The sequence below is a fragment of the Mobula hypostoma genome, chromosome 9 (genome assembly GCF_963921235.1).
Source record: "Mobula hypostoma chromosome 9, sMobHyp1.1, whole genome shotgun sequence".
NCBI lineage: Eukaryota > Metazoa > Chordata > Chondrichthyes > Myliobatiformes > Myliobatidae > Mobula > Mobula hypostoma.
In genome coordinates this window covers 48,075,724-48,093,965 of record NC_086105.1, presented here as the reverse complement: position 1 = coordinate 48,093,965, position 18,242 = coordinate 48,075,724, and the positions used below count along the sequence as shown (strand labels likewise).

The following is an 18,242-nucleotide window of genomic DNA, read 5'->3' as shown; positions in this document are numbered from 1 at the left end:
CACATCTCTGTTTTAGATGGACGCCCCTCTATCCTGAGGCTGTGCCCTCTTGTCCTAGAGTTCCCCATCATGGGAAGCATCTTTTCCACACCTACGCTGTCTAGGCCTTTCAACATTTGAAAGGTTTCAATGAGATCCCTCCCTCATTCTTCTAAATTCCAGCGAGTACAGACTCTGAGCCGTCAAATGTTCCTCACATGATAACTCTTTCATTGCCGGAATCATCCTTGTAAACTTCCTCTGAATCCTCTCCAATGCCAGCACATCTTTTCTTAAATGAGGAGATCAAAGCTGTTCACAATATTCAAAGTGAGGCCACATGCCTTATAAAGCTTGAGCATCACATCCCTGCTTTTGTATTCTAGACCTCTTGAAATGAATGCCAACATTGCATTTGCCTTCCTCACCACCAACTCAACCCTCAAGTTAACCTTCAGAGTTTTCTGCACAAGGCCTCCAAATTCCCTTTGCATCTCAGATTTTTGGATATTCTCCCCATCTAGAAAATAGTCTGCACATTTATGTCTACTACCAAAGTGCATAACCATGCAATTTTCAACATTGTATTTCATTTGCCACTTTTTTTGCCCATTCTCCTAATCTGTCCAGTTCCTTCTTCAGCCTACCTGTTTCCTCAACACTACTGGCCCCTCCTCCAATCTTACTATCATCTGCAAACTTGGTAATAAAGCCATCTGTTCCATCACCTAAATCACTGATATACGGCATAAAAAAAAGTGGTCCCTACACCGGCCCCTGCGGAACACCACTAGTCACTGGCAGCCAACCAGAAAAGGATCCTTTTATTCCCACTCGCTTCCTCCTACCGATCAGACAACGCTCTAACCATGCTAGTAATTTTCCTGTAAAACCATGGGCTCTTAACTTGGTAAGCAGTCTCATGTGTGGCACCTTGTCAGGGGTCTTCTGAAAATCCAAATATACAACATCCACTGCATCCCCTTTATCTATCCTACTTGTAATCTCCTCAAAGAATTCCAACAGGATCATCAGACAAGATTTTCCCTTAAGGAAACCATGCTGACTTTCTCATATCTTGTCCTGTGTCACCAAGTACTCCATAAGCTCATCCTTAACAATTGACTCCAACATCTTCCCAACCACTGAGGTCAGTCTAACTGGTCTCTGGTTTCCTGGGATATATATGGGATGGTTGATATTTTTATTTGCAGTTAAGGAAAACAGATTTTTATGTTCAGTCCACCATCTCAAAACCTCTGTGTAGTTATGAAGAACAAAACTAAGAAAGCTCTCTATCCAGTAGTTCCATTTAACAGATCCAGATATTCTCTTGTTTGCAGTGGTTTCAATAAAGGGAATACCAGCTTGAATATATCCTGATTTTAGTATGTTCTGAAGACATTTGTTGTTGATATTTTAAAAGGATTGCTATTGTAATGAGACATATTAGAATTAGGCCATTTGGCCCATCGATTCTGCTCCACCATTTGATCAATGCTGATCTATTGTCCTTCTCATCCCCATTCTCCTGACTTCTGTCTGTAATTTTTTATGCCCTTACTATTCAAGAATGTATCAACCTCCTCTTTAAAAATATAGATGTAGAAATAATTGAATATAATAATACCCCACAAGCATTGATGAGATAATCAATACTCTTTTGTGATTAGTTGAGGAATTGATCTTGATATTAGGGATAATTCCTGACTTACCAGTACTTCCATGGACTATTTTAGGTGCAATGAGAGGGAAGACTGTGATTTGGTTTAATTTCTCATCTGAAAGGAGGAACCTTTGACAGTATAGCATGCCTTCAGTATCCTGGCTCAGCTCCCTAGCCTGGGAATTTAACCCATGATGTGTAAGATGTGCTGGGCTTGCTGTTAACTGAGTCTGTAACAATATTGTTTCTTTACGTCAGCTGGACTCCTGACCTGCTTGGGACTGGGCATTATGTCCTCTTGAGTTCTCGTCTATGGCTAAAGAGGGAAATGACTACTGTAAATGTCAACCTTTCCACCTTCCTCGTTCTTGTAACTTGTTGAAAGATGGGTCTTGTTTTGGTTGTAACTGCACCAGTAGCCAGAGGTGCGGAACAGGAATACCTTGAGCACAGCTTGGTGTGGAGAAAGCTTCATTTATCGTTCAGTGACACGTGGAATTTGATGGCAGCCTGCATTTGCTGATCTCGCTTGGGTAAGCAAGTAAGGAGATTGGTGTTGCAGTACCTGTTGTATTGTGACAGAGGTGCCAGGGCCTTGCCTGTGGAAATACTCTATCTATTTTCATTTATTTTATTTAGAGATACAGCGCAGTAAGAAGCCCTTTCAGGCCAGTGAGTCCGCACCACCCAATTACACCCATGTGACCAGTTATCCTACTTATCTACGTATTTGGAATGTGGGAGAAAACCGAAGCACCTGGAGGAAACACATGCGGGCACGGAGAGAATGTACACACTCCTTGCAGACAGTGGAGGAATTGAGCCCAGGTTGCTGGTGTTGTAATAGCATTACACTAACCACTATACTACTGTGCTGCCTATGCTTGTGAGAAGTTCTTTGGACATGTTAGAGGAAGGAAGAGAAAATCCGGTCCTGCTGGTCCTCAGGGATGAGGTGCAGGCCAGCACTTTCACACAAAGCTTACATGTTCATTGGGGCGACTGCTACAACTGGAGCTGTGTCTGTACCCTGCCCCCAGAGCAAACGGCTGCTGAGAATCTGAGGACTGAGGGAAGATTAAAAAAGAACTGTGCTGATCATTATTTCGTGGTCATGTACCTACCAGTGACAACCTCTGTGTCCATGAAGAACGCAAGGGCCTAAGAATGGCTCTGGCTCGTTCTGTTAATCTGGTGCACACTCCCATCATCTAAAATTCAGAAATAATCAGTCCCTGTGCAAAATGTGTTCTGTTTAGTGAATTATAGCCATTCTCTGAATAGAATTGCCTGGGTAATGAATTCAAGGCTGCATGTAATGATCCATGGCCAATTCAAAATCGCTATTGTTGTCATGAGGCTTGTGAAGCCTTAATGCTGTTTTGTCGACTGATGTACGTAGCCTGCTGTGAAGGATGGCTGAGGATTCTCATGGTCTGCAGCTTGCCTGAAATTGAACCTGATAATATGGGTTATAGTAAAACATTAAACATTTCCATATTGTAGAGCAAAGTATTAAACACACCCTGTAATGCACTTAAAGAGTTAAATCATTGCTGGACATTAATGGGAATATTGCTGTGGTCTAGGTAATGATGTGCTTAACAGAAGCTTTAATGCCTCAACTTCTGCTGTTGCTCGTAGTTTTAAAAAATCTACAACAATAGAATCAGTGTGGTAGAACATTTCACACTTCCCTCCTCCCACCTTGCTCCATCTGTCTCTCATTTTTTTTCTCTTTGTCTGGATCCATCTATCAATTACCTGACATTATCTCCCAATTTGAATCCCTGTCTCATCACTCCCCTTCCCCACTTTATACTGGCCATCTCCCCTCTCCATCCTCATCTTGATGAAGGGTCCGAACATGAAACCGACAATTTCTTTGCCGCAATGCTGTTCAACCCATTGAGTTACTCCAGCAGACTGTATGTAGCTCCGGATTCTAGCATGTGAAATCTCTTGTGTTTCTCTTGATACAAAATTTAGTTTTTTTTAAAAAAAACTTACTGAAATCTGTAATGACCCATCCATCATGGGTCATTTAACTCTGGCTTGGCAGTATCTTTCTCTGTTTAGCTGGGCAGTAGAAAATGGAAGATGAAAGCCAATAAAATGCTTGGTAAGAAGATAAATTAAAAGCAGATGAAAGAATGCCTTGTGTACTGGATCTCCCACCATCCCATTTAACAGGACTTGTGTTATAGTGACACTCAGGGTCAGAAGACTCACCCTTGTTGTCTGTAGGGCGGAACTTGCCAAATTGGTTTATTACTGTCACATGTACCAAGGAATATTGAAAAACTGTCATCCATATCATTCATACAGATCAATTCATTACAATGCCTTCCAATAGGATGCTTTCTGTGTTGTATCAGTTAAAAGTTACTGAGGGTCAATGGAGACATGCTGTATTTTTTCAGCCTCCTAAGGAAGTGGAGGTATTTGAAATTCCAGAAGTTGGTTTTCTGGGGAATTGTACCTGAAAGTGTGAGGGTTTCTGTTTTCTTTATGCGCAATATGAAAGCAACAAATTTGGGGAATTTGGTTATTTGTTTGTCCTGGTGTGCTGGGGACATTATAGAGGCAAATTTACAATCAGATCAAGAATGGAAAAGTATAAACACAAAAGATTCTGCATGTACTGGAAATCCTTCAACAACATACACAAAATGCTGGAAGAACTCAGCAAGTCAGGCAACATCTTGCTGAGTCAACGTTTTGGGCTGAGGCCCTTCATCGGGACTGGGAAGGGGCTAAGCCAGAATATAAGAAGGTAAGGTTGAAGGAGGGGGAAGGTGGACACACTGGCAGGTGATAGGTGGCAAGAGGTTCTGCAGATGCTGGAAATCCAGTGCAACACAAAATTACTGGAGGAAGTTCAGTAGCTCAGGCAGTATCTATGGAAATGACCAAATAGTTGAGGTTTTGGGCCCTCTTGAGGGGTTTCAGCCCAAAACGTCGACTGTTTATTCAATTCCATAGATGCCGCCTGACCTGCTGAGTTCCTCCAGTATTTTGTGTGTGTTGCAGATGACAGTTTGAGGGTGGGGTGGGTGCGGGAGGGAGGAGCAGTAAGAAACTGGGAGATGATAGGTGGAAGAGGTAAAGGGCTGACGAAGGAGGAATCTGATAGAGGACAATGAAGGACGGGTGAGGAAAAGAGAAGAGGTGAGATGGTAACTAGAATAAGGAGTAGGAAAAGGTGAGAAAGGTGGATAGGGAAGAAATTACCAGAAGTTCGAGAAATCAACATTCATACTGTAAGGTTAGACACTACCCAGACGGAGTATGGGGTGCTGCTTCTCCAACCTGAGTTTGGCGTTACCAGGAGGCAGTGGACATATATGTCAGAATGGGAATGGGGTCAAACTGGGATAGTCTCACATTTTCAGTGGACAGAGCGTAGGTGCTCGTCAAAACAGTTCCCCGACCTGCCCTGGGTTTCACTGATGCAGGGGATGCCACACCAACAGCACCGGATATAATGGATTACCAAAACTGACTCACCTGGGAGGACTGTTTGGGGCCATGAATGGTGGCGAGGTAGGAGGTGTAGGGGCAGGTGTAGCACTTGTCATGCTGACTTGCAGGAGGTGCCAGGAGGGAGATCAGTGGAGAAGTACGAGTGGTCAAGAGAGTTACAGAGAGAGCAATCCCTTCGGAAAGTGGAGTTGGGGGTGGGTAGAAAAAGATGTGCTTAGTGGTTGGATCCCATTGGAGATGGCGGAAGTTATGGAGAATGATGAGCTAGATACAGAGGTTTGCGGTGTGGTAGGTAAGGACCTGGGGAACTCTAGTCCTGTCATGATGGCAGGAGGATGGGGTGAGAGCAGATGTGCAGGAAATGAAGGCGATGCAGCATCAATGACAGTAGACGTCAATGATGCAGGTCGGCATCAATGACAGTAGAAAGGAAAATCCTGTTCTTCAAAAAATAAAGGACATCACAGATGTTCTGGAATGGAACACCTCATCCTGAAAATAGATATGACAAAGACACACCTTGCCCATTTCCTCCACCTCTCTCACCACCTTCTTTGGCTTCTGCCCCCTTACTTTCCAGTCCTGGTGAAGGGTCTCAGCCAGAAATGTCAACTCTTTAATCTTCTCCATGAATGCTATCTAAATTGCTGAGTTACTCCAACACATTGTGTGTGTTGCACAAGAATGGGAAAAGTTTGTCTTTTTGACAGCATCTCCCTTCACACGCCCTCATCCCTACCCCCAAATCCTGTAGGAGGCTAGAGAAAGACAAAAATAAATTCTACAGTTTCACTGACCTAATCAGGTGACTGAACTGCGTCCGGCGAATCAGAACGTCATTGTCAATGAACCATCGTAAATGCTGTCATGGATTTCAACACCATGCTCTGGATTCCCTCTCCCCAGTGATGTAATATGCAAGATTACGCTGGAAATACTGAGCTCTGGGGAAGTATGTCTTATTTATTCATAGTCTGTACTATATTGTACACAATGCACTCTTGATCAAGTATGTCTTGTAGTGATATGATTTATTTAAATGCGCTATAATGCAGAAATTATTTTAAAAAGAGAATTTTTTATATTTTCAGAGCATGTGCAAAGAGAAGCAAAGACCACCCACAATAATCACTAATCTCATTAAGGATGTGCATGTGGGTGCATAATGTATATCTGTTTAAAATGCCCATCTAAATCTAATCCCATTTAAATTCCTGCACATTCCCCAAGAACTAATTTGCAGTATTCATAACAACAGTCATTCTGATCATTATTAAGGGGGGGGGGCTAACTTTAGGCAAAAATATAGATAGTTTTGGTGTTCTATGCCAAGCAGAGGACAAATAGGATTTGCATTCCAGTTGACTTGACGGACACACACATTTGAGTGCACCTGACAGCTCGGTGAGTGAGCAGAGCTGATTGGATGCTGTCTGCCACAGGCGAAGTATCTGGCACTCAGCAGACAGCTGCAGTTGATGGAGGTCCCGCCTGCTCAGGCTGGAGTGCCCCCTGGTGAGTTTGCATCTCACAGCTTTGGAGGAAGCATGCTGGAGTGCTACAGATGTTCATAAAGCATTCGAGGGAGTCCACTTGCAGTGGGTGTGAGGTGGTAATAAATGCACTTCCACTTCATCTGGGGAAAGAAAAGCCTTTGTGCAACAAATCTATATTCTCCGAGGATTGTCACTTTGTGAGTTCCTGAGAACGATGCTGTCTGGAGTTTAGCCATCTGGCACTTAACTCCTGGTAGGGTCACTCACAACGGTATGGTCAAAGGGGAGGTTCCAGACAAGACCTCAACAGTGGATTTGGCGGAAGATGACGACACATCACAATGGCAGATAAGGCGGAGGAGATGTGCAGAAGTGAAAGGTCCTGAGTCATCCTGTATTCTACGCTGCTGGACCATGACTCTGATCTGTCAAGGACCATGTGGTGGCTAACTGTGTATCAGCTTCCCCACAGTAAACAAAGTCACACAGAGGTCTCAGCTGTGGAAAAGAAACAAGACTTAAAGTTTCAGAGTAAAGTGTGTTCTAACGAAGCACCTTGAATCTGAAAACTTAACTTTGTTTTTCTTCCTATGGATGAGACCTGATCTAGTCAGCATTTTCTGTTTCTGTTCTAGGTTTCCAGTATCTGAAAACTTTTTAACCTACAGGTAAATTGACGTTCAATTTGCAGAGTTGAATTTGAATATCCATTTGTTTTTCTTGTTATAGGTTTGCCACTCTTGATGGTATTCATAAACCTTATTTTTGCAAATCTAAAGTTCAAAGATCAAAGTAATTTATTATTGAAGTATGTATACTATATACAACATTAGGAAGTGTTTCCTTACAGGCAGCCATAAAACAAAGAAACCAAATAGAGCCATTAAATAAGGAAGACCGTCACACACACAATGTGCAGGAAAAAAACAAATTGTGCGAACAATAAAAGTAAGCAGATAAAATTCAGAACTGAAGTTCACAGAAGTGAGTCCACAGTCACGAAGCCAGTCATCACTGTGGCTGGTCCAGGAGCCTGTTAGTTGCAGCCCGCAGCCTCGGTTCAGCCTAGAGACGAGTAAACCTCACAGAGTAGTGAGCTGAAGTGGCTCGTCCCTCGCTTCTGGCCCTGACACCCTGAGCTTTTCAGTCTGGACCGGCAGTTAAATTGTTCAAACCTGTGGTCATTCCTCGCTCTCGGAGCCAAGCCCTGCCGTTTTGATACGCTGTCGGGTCCAGGCCAAGACCTGCAACAGGAAACCTATGAGTCCAAACTAAAGAACGTGGAGCAGGGTTGCAAGCGGCACAGCTGGTAAAGCCGCTGCCTCACAATGCCGGAGCCCCAGGTTCAATCCTGACCTGAGGTGCGTGGAGCTGTGCGGAGTCTGTACATTGTCGCTGTGAATTTATGGGTTTAACTTCAGCTGCTCCAGTTTGCTGCCACTTCCCAAAGATGTGCAGGTTAATTTGCTGCTGTAAATGGTCTCTCTTGTGTTGGTGAGTAGTAGAATTGGGGGTGGGGGGGCAGGGGAGTAACTGAAATTATGGGGAAGGAGAGTACTATAGGATTAGTGTAAGTGGGTGTTTGATGGTTACTCAGACTCAGTGGGATGAAGAGCCTGTTTCCCTGCTGGATGACTCTATGACTCAGAGACTCAGGGAACGTGAGGATAAATACCTATGTTGCTTCCTCCACAATGATTCCCTTTGTTTGCCGATGAGGAATCCACTTGTAAAATAACATTTTCAGTAAAGCTTTCTCAGTGGAATAATTGAATAGCACTGTGCTGTGTACCCACTCCAATCACAAAAGGAAATAAAAGGAAGGAAGGTGCTATCTACATTCAAGATGTAGATGGATAATATTCAAAAGATTTGCCATTTGGAAAACAATCATGTAATTGATGGATATGAAGAACTGGCAAGGATGTGGAAATGAGGCCTATGTAGAGCAATTATCAGAGTGAATGGTGGGGCAGGCTTGAGGGAATGTCCCACTCCTGTTCCTAGTTTTCTTGCGTCTTGGTGTTTTTATTTTTCACCCTTCACAACGTGTACATCACAGTGCTGTACAACCAAGCACACCCATGTTACTGGCTTAATTAAGGAAATGCAGAAGCCAATTTGAACACATCAAACTCCCAGAGATAGTGAAGAATTAACTGACTAGGTACATTGGCCTTTTGTTGAGTGTTAATTGCAGGTTAGATTTTTACTTGCAAATGATGAATAATTCCTCCACTCTTACCAACCAATGTTTAACATCCACATGACAGGGCAGAGATATCTCTGAAAATAGAGCTCTTTAGGACTTAAAGGCCACTGTCTTCTGAAATGGATGTAGGAGCAAGGCTCACTGGACAGTTTCTAATTACTGATTGAAGAAAGTTCAGTTCCTTTTAATTTAAGTACAATTTTCAGGCTTTGTCATATGGTTTCCTTGTACTCAATAGTCTTCAAATAATTCTGATTTTCTTTGTATCAGTCAGGGAAGAGCCAAGCTCAGCTTAGTCCCTAAATCTTAAATGAAACTCGGGTCACCACCCATCTTGATTTCCCCTCTTTAGCTCAACTTGTCAGGTTAAAAGATTATACCAATGATACTGTGCATCAGTTTTAATTATGTTAAATGCTGCAAGATAAAATTTATGGTTTAACTATATTAGAGTGTGGAGCCTCAATAATATACATAAGTGTATTATGTATTTATAGATAGATGGGGTGGCACTGTAGCATAGTGGTTAGCACAATGTTTTATTGTACTAGTGACCAGGGTTCAATTCTCATATGTAGGAGTTTGCATGTTCTCGCAGTGACCTCTTGGGTTTTCTCCCACAGTCCAAACACATACCAGTTGATAGGTTAGTTGGTCATTGTAAATTGTCCCATGATTAGGCTATGGATGCATCAGGAATTGCTGGGAGGTCTCCCCTACACTTTTCTCCAATCACCTTAAAATTTTGTCTCCTTGTGTAAGTCATTTCCAGCCTGGGAAAAAGTCTCTGGCTATCCACTCTATCTACAGCTCCTGTCATCTTGTACATCTCCATCAAGTCACTCTCATCCTCCTTCGCTCCAAAGAGAAAAGCCTTAGCTTGCTTAGCCTACCTTCATAAGACATGCCCTCCAGTTCAGCCAGCATCTATAACTATTCACAGTAACACTGCAATGAAAAGGCTGATGTAAGTGCACTGTGTGTGCTATTAAGTCTTGTGAAGCAGAAGTTAGGTTAAATCTACAATCTGTTATTAAGTAAGCAATGATATATGGAGTGTTATTATTGAGCTGAAGATGTAGACCTGGGCTAGTGAGGAGAAAATATCAGCTGAATCCTTGTTCCTGAATTCTCCCCAGTGCATTCTGCTTACAGCTGTGTTGGCATTGCCTTCAGCTAAAGGTAAGAGTCGTCCATGGCTTGATGTCTCCACCACTAAAGGGCAGTCAACCTCCAGTGGCTGGAGTTGCTGCTTAAATGTTAGGGTGGTGATGTCCTGTAACACCATTTATCAAAATTGTCAGTTTCTTTTAAGTCAGAGAATGACTGAAATTACAGGCTAAAAGTTTAAAGAGAAGAGATTTGTATTCAAACGGTGACCATAGTCACGTACCTTTAAGTTACTGTAATGTACTGTAAGGCAGCAGCCAATTTGCTAAGAGAATGGCCACACAGGAACCAATGTCATTACATTGCTAGAAGAGATATTAATGTAAGCCAGAATATCAGGAGAACTTCCCTGCTGCTGCAAAACAGTTCATATCATGCCCCAAGGAAGCTCCTCTGATAATGATGCATTCCTTGTGATTCATGTGTGAGAAGATGGTGCATGGAGATGGGTGGTGAGATGCCTGTTTGAACATGGATTCAGATTTAGAATCTGTTTTAGGGAGACTGTCGAGTATTTTGGCAGACAAATGACTTGGTAAAAGGAGTGGGTGCTGGTCAGACAGACTGAACTCGGTTAATGGATGGGGAAAGGATACTGTCAGGAAGATGATTGGCAGACTAGGTGTCAATAGATGATTAGTGGAGAAGGGGAGATGGAAAGGCAATTGGTGGAGAAGGTCTCTGAGCAGCTGATCAGTGGGAGCAAGAGGTCTGGGCAGATGCTTGGCAGGCTCAAGGGAGCTAGGCAGGTGATTGGCAGGGAGGAAGGGTCTGGGCAGAAGGGTTTGGGAAGCTGATTGGCAGGGGTGACAGCAATGGGGTTTGGAAGGCAGTTGGCAGGATGAGGGACTGGCCCAGTGATTGGTGGGGAGAGTGGCTCCGGGGACTTTGGCAGTTGTGCATGGGATGCAGTAGTCAGTAATTTTGGAAAGTTTGGAGAAGAGGCCCACCTGAAGGGAGGTGGATGTGTTGGGTTCTGCACCAATAACCAGTTAGGGAAGAGCCTATTACTCCCAAGTTCCATGACAGCAATCAAATTTTTCCAAAGTAACCTTAAATGAGAGCTATGGAATTGTAAAAGCACAGAAACAGGCCCTTTGGCCCATCAAGTCTGTGCTGAGAACCCCAACCATCCAATTACACTCATCCTAGATTAATCACCTTCTTAAGCGCCTGCTTGAACTCGCAGGTCTTCTTCTGCCAGTCTCTTAAATTTAAACAGTCTCCCTCAAAAGATGATTGGTTGGTCAGCTGTTTTGAACTACACTCCTAAACTGTGGAATTCAATACCTAAAACTATAAGGAATGCAATTGACACTTTTAAACACCAACTCAAAACCCATTTATATAATCCCCTTGCTTTTAACTAACATCTTTTTGTCTTTTATTTTAATGATTTTTAAAATGTTTGTTCTTTTTCTTATTGTAAAGCTCTTTGAGCTACATCATTACTATGAAGAGTGCTCTATAAATGTTATTATTTTTGTTATTTATTTTTTCTTTGTTCAAGTCGGTAAAAACCTGAGGCGTGGGCATAGCCAAGACTAACTCTCAATTGCTAAGAACTTTTAGACTATTCTAGTGGTGTTTAAAATTGTGGCTTTCTGGAGATGTATTGTTGAGTAGGCCTAATTGTTTAATGCTATTGTGTAGTGACTTCAGGATGATTCCAGTTGTAGATATTACTATTGGGACAACGTACCTTGTTCATGTTCCATAGTCTTTCAATTTCCCTTTTTATTTCAGCATATTTCTGGTGTTTTCACTTACTGATTTCTCTATGTTATGTATTTTGGAATGACAATATCTATTAAGTTGTTCTTGCTTGCTTATCCTGTAATATTATATCTGGACAGTTATAGATGATGCTATCTATAATAATGGATTGGTCATAATATAATTCGTAGGGCTCTGACTCCAAAACTGGATCACGCTTGTATTTATAGTAAGGTATGGTGTCTTTTATGAGTTCATTCACCAAAATCTTGCTTTAAAATATAATGTTTGCTACTTGATTGTACCTCTGTAAGATTAAGTTAAACTGCTGCAGGATCCTGTAATGTGTTGGATTATACTGGATTTTCTTGGCATTTTCTGCATTTATCATCTTGAATTTGTTGATCTTTTATTATGTATTTTTGATTTTTTTTAATGTCAAGGAACCCCTCTGTTTGTGGGAAGAGGTCTCCGACTCTGAGTCAGGCGTTCAACGCTTCCTTGTCTGCTCAGATCATGGGGATAGCTTCCATGGAGGGTCATGCGCTTCCATTGGTTAGCTGCAGTGATAATTTCTTCATTTTTCTGGGTTGTGCTTTCATTTAAATTTAGTGGTGCGTATTTCTTAACAGAATTGTATATGCTTGTGTGGAGTGCTGAATCCTGCTTTCGTTAATGAAAATATATCCTTAGAAGTTTTATCTGACTGTTGTGTAAGTTTCTTTGTCTGTTATTCCTCTTCCTCCTCCTGCCATAGGTAGTGTTAATTTAAGTACATTCGAGTGTACATAGTGTTTTCTAAAATTTGTCATTTCAGTTCTTAGTTTTCTTTGTAAGTTTTCCAGATCAGTTTCGGAACAAGATATTATGCCGAAGGAATACATTAATCTGGGTATTCGAAAGTGTCTAGTGCCTTTGTCATATTTTTACCATTGATCTCTGTTTGGCAGGTTTTCTTAAGCCTTGAAGTAAATTCTGTCGAAAGTTTTCCCTTTATCATACTATGATCTATTTTCTTTGCTTGTTGATATCCCAGATACTTATGTTTCATATCCATCCATCGTTTGTATAGCATCCTACTGCTTTGTATTGTATTCTACTAGCTCTATTGCAACTTTTTTTATGTTTAATGTTCTGCATTTATCTAGTCCAAAGTTCCTGTTTTTATCTTTTGAAAATAATTCTACTACTATTTGAATTAATTGCTTAAGCTTTACTGAATAAGGAGCATATCATTTCAAATTGTCCGTGTATAGAAGGTCTGTTTGGTTGTCTCTAACTTGATAACCTGTTTTCATCTGATTCAATAAATCAGAGAGTGGATTTATAAGCTAGACAAAATCATAGTGGGCTTAGAGGGTCGCTCTGGAAAATGCCTCAGTTTATTCTGATAACAGTGGTTGTTCTTTTCTGGTTGTTAATAAATAGGGTGATTATAGTGCCCCAATGCTTCATCAGATGTTCTAGGAATTTCACAAGTATTGGGTGTAGTTTATTTATATTAAGAGCTTCTATTAACCATGAGTGTGGGACAGAATCAAATGCATTTTGGTAGTCAAAATAACAACATAGAAGGTTTCTGCTTTTCCGCCAGGTTTGATTTAGAATTACTGAACCTATTATCAGTTGTTCTTTACGTCCTTTGACGCCCTTAAGGCAACCTTTCTGCTCTTCTATAAGTATATTGTGGTTATTTAAGTGATTGGTTGCGAGCTACCTGATGTTATAATTTTATATATAGTTTGTAAACAAGTAATAGGACAATTATTATTATTATTATTCTGCTGAATACATATACTTAGATGATTTGAAATAGCACGCTCCTTCATCAGTGAAGCTAAAGCAATTAATTCTCATTAATTCCCCCAGATCAATCACACACTAGGGGCTATTTGCAGCGGTCATTTAGTTTATCAACCCACATGTCTTTGGGAAGAAACCAGCCCATCAATGGGAGAATGTGCAAACACTGAATAGACAGCACCGGAGGTCAGGGTTGAACCTGTGTCTCTAGAGCTGTGAGGCAGTGGCTCTGCTAGTTGCTCCACTGTGCGCAGAGTGTTGTACACCAGTTGTTCAGTGTACATGTCTATTATCCATTGCTGCATGAACATGGAATTAAAACTGACAGCTTTGGCCCACAGACTTCTCACCTGACCTAAAACAGCTTTCCTTACTCTATAGCTTTTCCAGTAATTGGACATTGCTGGGGTTATATGGTAATATCAGTACATTCTTTCGATGATTTTTAAAGTGTATCATTTTCTCTGCCCCCTTCAGCTCTGCATGCCCAAAGGACTGTCCTTCAAAACCCAGGCCGAAGACAGGGAGCCGCAGTTCCACTCCTTCCTCATCACGCGCGAAGATGGCTCGCGTACCTATGGCTTTGTGCTCACCTTTTACGAGGAGGTCACTTGCAAGCAAATCTGCAGCGCCATGCAGACCCTGTACCAGATGCACAACGTGGAGCAGTACAACAACGTGTACGCGTCGTCCTCCTGCAGCATGGACTCCCTGGCGAGTAGCATCGACGAGGGGGATAGCACCTCGCTGGCCAAAATGCAGCGCTACAACTCCTACGACATCAGCCGCGACACCCTGTACGTCTCGAAATGCATTTGTCTGATCACCCCCTTGCCGTTCGTGCAGGCCTGCCGCAAGTTTCTGCTGCAGTTGCACAAGGCGGTGACCTCCCAGCAAACTCCGCCACTGCCCCTGGAGAGCTACATTCACAACATCCTCTATGAGGTGCCCCTGCCTCCACCTGGCCGCTCATTAAAATTCTCAGGGGTCTACGGGCCAATCATTTGCCAGCGACCTGGGCCAACAGAGCTACCCCTGTTTGACTTCCCGCTGCGAGAAGCCTTTGAACTTCTGGGCTTGGAAAATTTGGTGCAGCTCTTCACCTGCGTGCTTCTGGAGATGCAGATTCTTCTGTATTCACAAGGTAAGGAACAAAGTCGACCAGAATCTATGTCTGGAAAATCAGTCAATGATTTGGCCAACAGGCAGCAAGTGCAGTTTAGTCTCTTGATTTGGGGAGGAGTACCAGTTGAAGAACCAGCATAGTCAATGGTGAGACCACAAGTGGAGTCTTGTGTACAGTTCTGGTCATCCAGCTGTGGGAAGGAAAGATGCCGTTAAACTGGAAAGGATGCAGGAAGATTTAGAAAGAGGAAGTTATTGGGGCTGAAGGCTTGAGTTATATGGATAGGCTGGAACTTTATTTCTGAAGTGTAGGGGGCTGAAGGTGACGTTGTTAGAGGTTTATAAAATCACGAGGGTTGGATGGCCACAATCGTTTTCCAAGGGTAGAGGGGTCTAAAACCAACTAGTTTTAAGGTGAGGGGACCGATTTAAAAAAGACCTTTACTCACAGAGAATGATGTATATCAGGAACATGGTACCAGAAGAAGCGGTAGAGGTGGGTACTGTTACATCTTAATTGTGTTTGAACAGATACATGGATAGAAAGAGTTTAGAAGTAGATGGGCCAAACATGGGCAAATGGGACTGACTTCGACAGTCTAGGCTAAAGGGCTTAATTCCCCTGCTATAAAACTGTATGATTCTAGATAACTGGATGGAGAGGGAGTACCACAACCAGGCGATTAGAGAACCAGCAACTACAGAACTGTGTAAAAGTCTTAGGGCATCGTAGCTATATATATTCAGGGTGGAGTACCACAGGAGGGTTTTGGGACAGGTAGCAGAGAAGGAGTGCCGGGTGTGGGGAGGGGGCAGGGTGCAGGTACAGATATACCCAGCCCTGAGACTCCAGGCAAGGTCATTTGATTCCAAACAATTGGTTTACTGATCATTACAGAATGTCTCTCGAGTGCTTCTTTCTCCCTCCCCTCTCCCTTCCCTTTCCCTTCTCTTTTTGCCTTCCATGATTCCTCTCTCCCTGCCCCTTTCCCACTCTCAGTCCACAATAGAGACCCATGTCAGAATCAGGTTTATCATCAGTCACACATGCCATGATTTTATTTTACTGCAGCAGTACAGTGCAATATATAAAATTGCTGCTGTGAAGTGCAGAAGTCTTAGGCACCCTAGCTTTATTTTTGCACGATACTACAAGTGTAAAGTTGGGAGGATGAGATTGTGCTCTATCAGGAAAAGGATATGAGATGTAAGTAAGCAGGCAATCAATGTTCTGTTGATAACCGATTTGCATGTCAAATTCATTAGCTTTCTACAGCTTCTACAAATTGCTGCATGCTGACCCTGGTTGAAGGTTGGTTATTCAACTGAAAATATAGTTAGATTTGTTGTACTTGGTTAATGTATGGTACTGTTTAATCTTTAGTTTCATAAAACATGGGGAAACACTGTATTTTCCTGTTCCCCATCCAGCTGAATCCACACAACTGCCACTCATCACTTCCACAATTACCTCCAGATTTTGCTGTCATATTCAGAATTTGTTATATTTGTTGTATCAATAAGGGAAGACTAGGCACATCAAATAAAAAAACAGATCAATAAAATGGTAAGTATATAATGGAGATACAAAAGCCCATAGCTGCAGTAGAAAACAATATAAGCAAACACTGTCATACAAATCTGCAAACAAATAAAGCCAGAATAAAATGATTGATTGCTGCTTTTTGCCTTGGACGCAGTTTTGAAGAGGATTATGATCTCACATATCAGAATGAAACACAAACTGATCAGATTGGTAACAATGATCTCTTGAGCAGTGCAATTCATTGGATGTTATTGATTGGAATTTGTTGAATTATTCACAAGATTTATCATTCTGTGCTGGTGTCACACAGATCAACATGTCCATAATGCATAGAAAGTGGAAGATTGAAGATGCATGGAGTACAGAAGGTTTGTGCTTCTCTAAGTAGACCCCCTGTTCACTTGGAGGTCCCCACTCACGTGTAGTGCTCTCTGATGTTATGCAAGACACATTTAATTAATTAACTTATTTATCGATACCTTTTGGTCCTTCAAGCTGCGTCTCCTAGCAATCCCCGATTTAACTCTAGCCTAATCATGGGACAATTTACAATGATCAATTAACCTATCAACCATTACATCTTTGGACTGTGGGAAGAAACAGGAGCACCCAGAGGAAACCTATGTGGTCACTGGGAGAACAGACAAATTCCTTTTACTAGCAGCAGTGGGAATTGAACCCTGGTCCCTGCACTATAAAGTGTTGTCCTACACGGCACACCTTTCACAGTGCTGGCGAGACTTGTTTGAGTCTGTGCCTCGCCATGGTATCCATGACAGGGGATCACATGGATAAAATGTACTTAATCTGATGAGAAAAACAGTCATAGAGAACTTTAGAAACTGCAGTGCCCTAAGGTACCATACTTGATATTTAGGAAATGGTGTTGAATTGATTGTGGGAAATAAATCAACATATTCCAGAGCTGATGGCACAAATTTTAATTACACAATTCACCTGTCACCTGTGGACTTCAGGAAGGGTAAGATGAAGGAACACATACTAATCCTCATGGAGTGTTTAGAAGTGGAGAGAGTGAGCAGTTTCAAGTTCCTGGCTGTCAAGATCTCTGAGGACCTAACATGGTCCCAATATACAAGGGGTGATTGATAAGTTTAAGGTAGAAGGCATCAATTTTAGAAAACCTAGCACATTTATTTTTCAACATAGTCCCTTCCTACAGGTACACATTCAGTCCAGTGGTCGTGGAGCATACGGATCCCTTCTTTGTAGAAATGGTCCACAGCGGGGGTGATTCATAAGTTCGTGGCCTAAGGTAGGAGGAGATGAGTTATTAACTTCAAACTTTCTGCATTATCACTGAAAGAGTTGAACTGTACGTGCATGTAATGAGGGCGTCTTGGACATCCAGGTGGTCCACAGCAGGAGTGATTGATAAGTTTGTGGCCTAAGGTAGAAGGAGCTTTTGTTACATGCACGTGCAGTTCAACTCTTCGAGTGAAAATGCAGAAAGTTTGGTTAATAACTCATCTCCTTCTACCTTAGGCCACGAACATATCAATCACCCCTGCTGTGGACCACTTCTGGAGGTCCAAGACAACGACTTCTACAGAGGGATCCGTATGCTCCATGATTGCTGGACTAAGTGTGTAAATGTAGGAAAAATAAATGTGCCTAGGTTTTCTAAAATTGATGCCTTCTACCTTAGGCCACGAACTTATCAATCACCCCTCGTATTGATGCAGCTATAAAGAAGGCAACACAGGAGTTTGAAGAGATTTGGTATGTCAACAAAAACACTCAGAAACTTCTATAGATGTACCATGGAGAGCACTCTGACAGGCTGCATCACTGTCTGGTATGGGGGGGGGACGCGCACGGGGGGATTGGCTACAGCACAGGACCAAAAGAAGCTGCAGAGGGTCGTAACTTTAGTCGGCTCCATCTTGGGTACTAGCCTACAAAGTACCCAAGACATCTTCAAGGAGCAGTGTCTCAGAAAGGCAGCGTCCATTATTAAGGACCTCCAGCACCCAGGGCATGCCCTTTTCTCACTGTTATCATCAGGTAGGAGGTACAGAA

The 18,242-nt window shown here is 42.3% G+C and overlaps 1 protein-coding gene across 8 annotated transcripts in view; it reads left to right on the top strand.

Moving 5' to 3' along the window:
- The window catches only part of dennd5b (DENN/MADD domain containing 5B), a 300,592-nt gene that overhangs the window by 150,217 nt on the left and 132,133 nt on the right, over positions 1-18,242 (top strand). For all 8 annotated transcript variants that reach the window (XM_063058246.1, XM_063058247.1, XM_063058248.1 and 5 more), the window contains one exon: positions 14,006-14,672. In XM_063058246.1, coding sequence (XP_062914316.1) covers positions 14,006-14,672 — 667 coding nt within the window. The remainder of the gene's footprint in view (positions 1-14,005; positions 14,673-18,242) is intronic.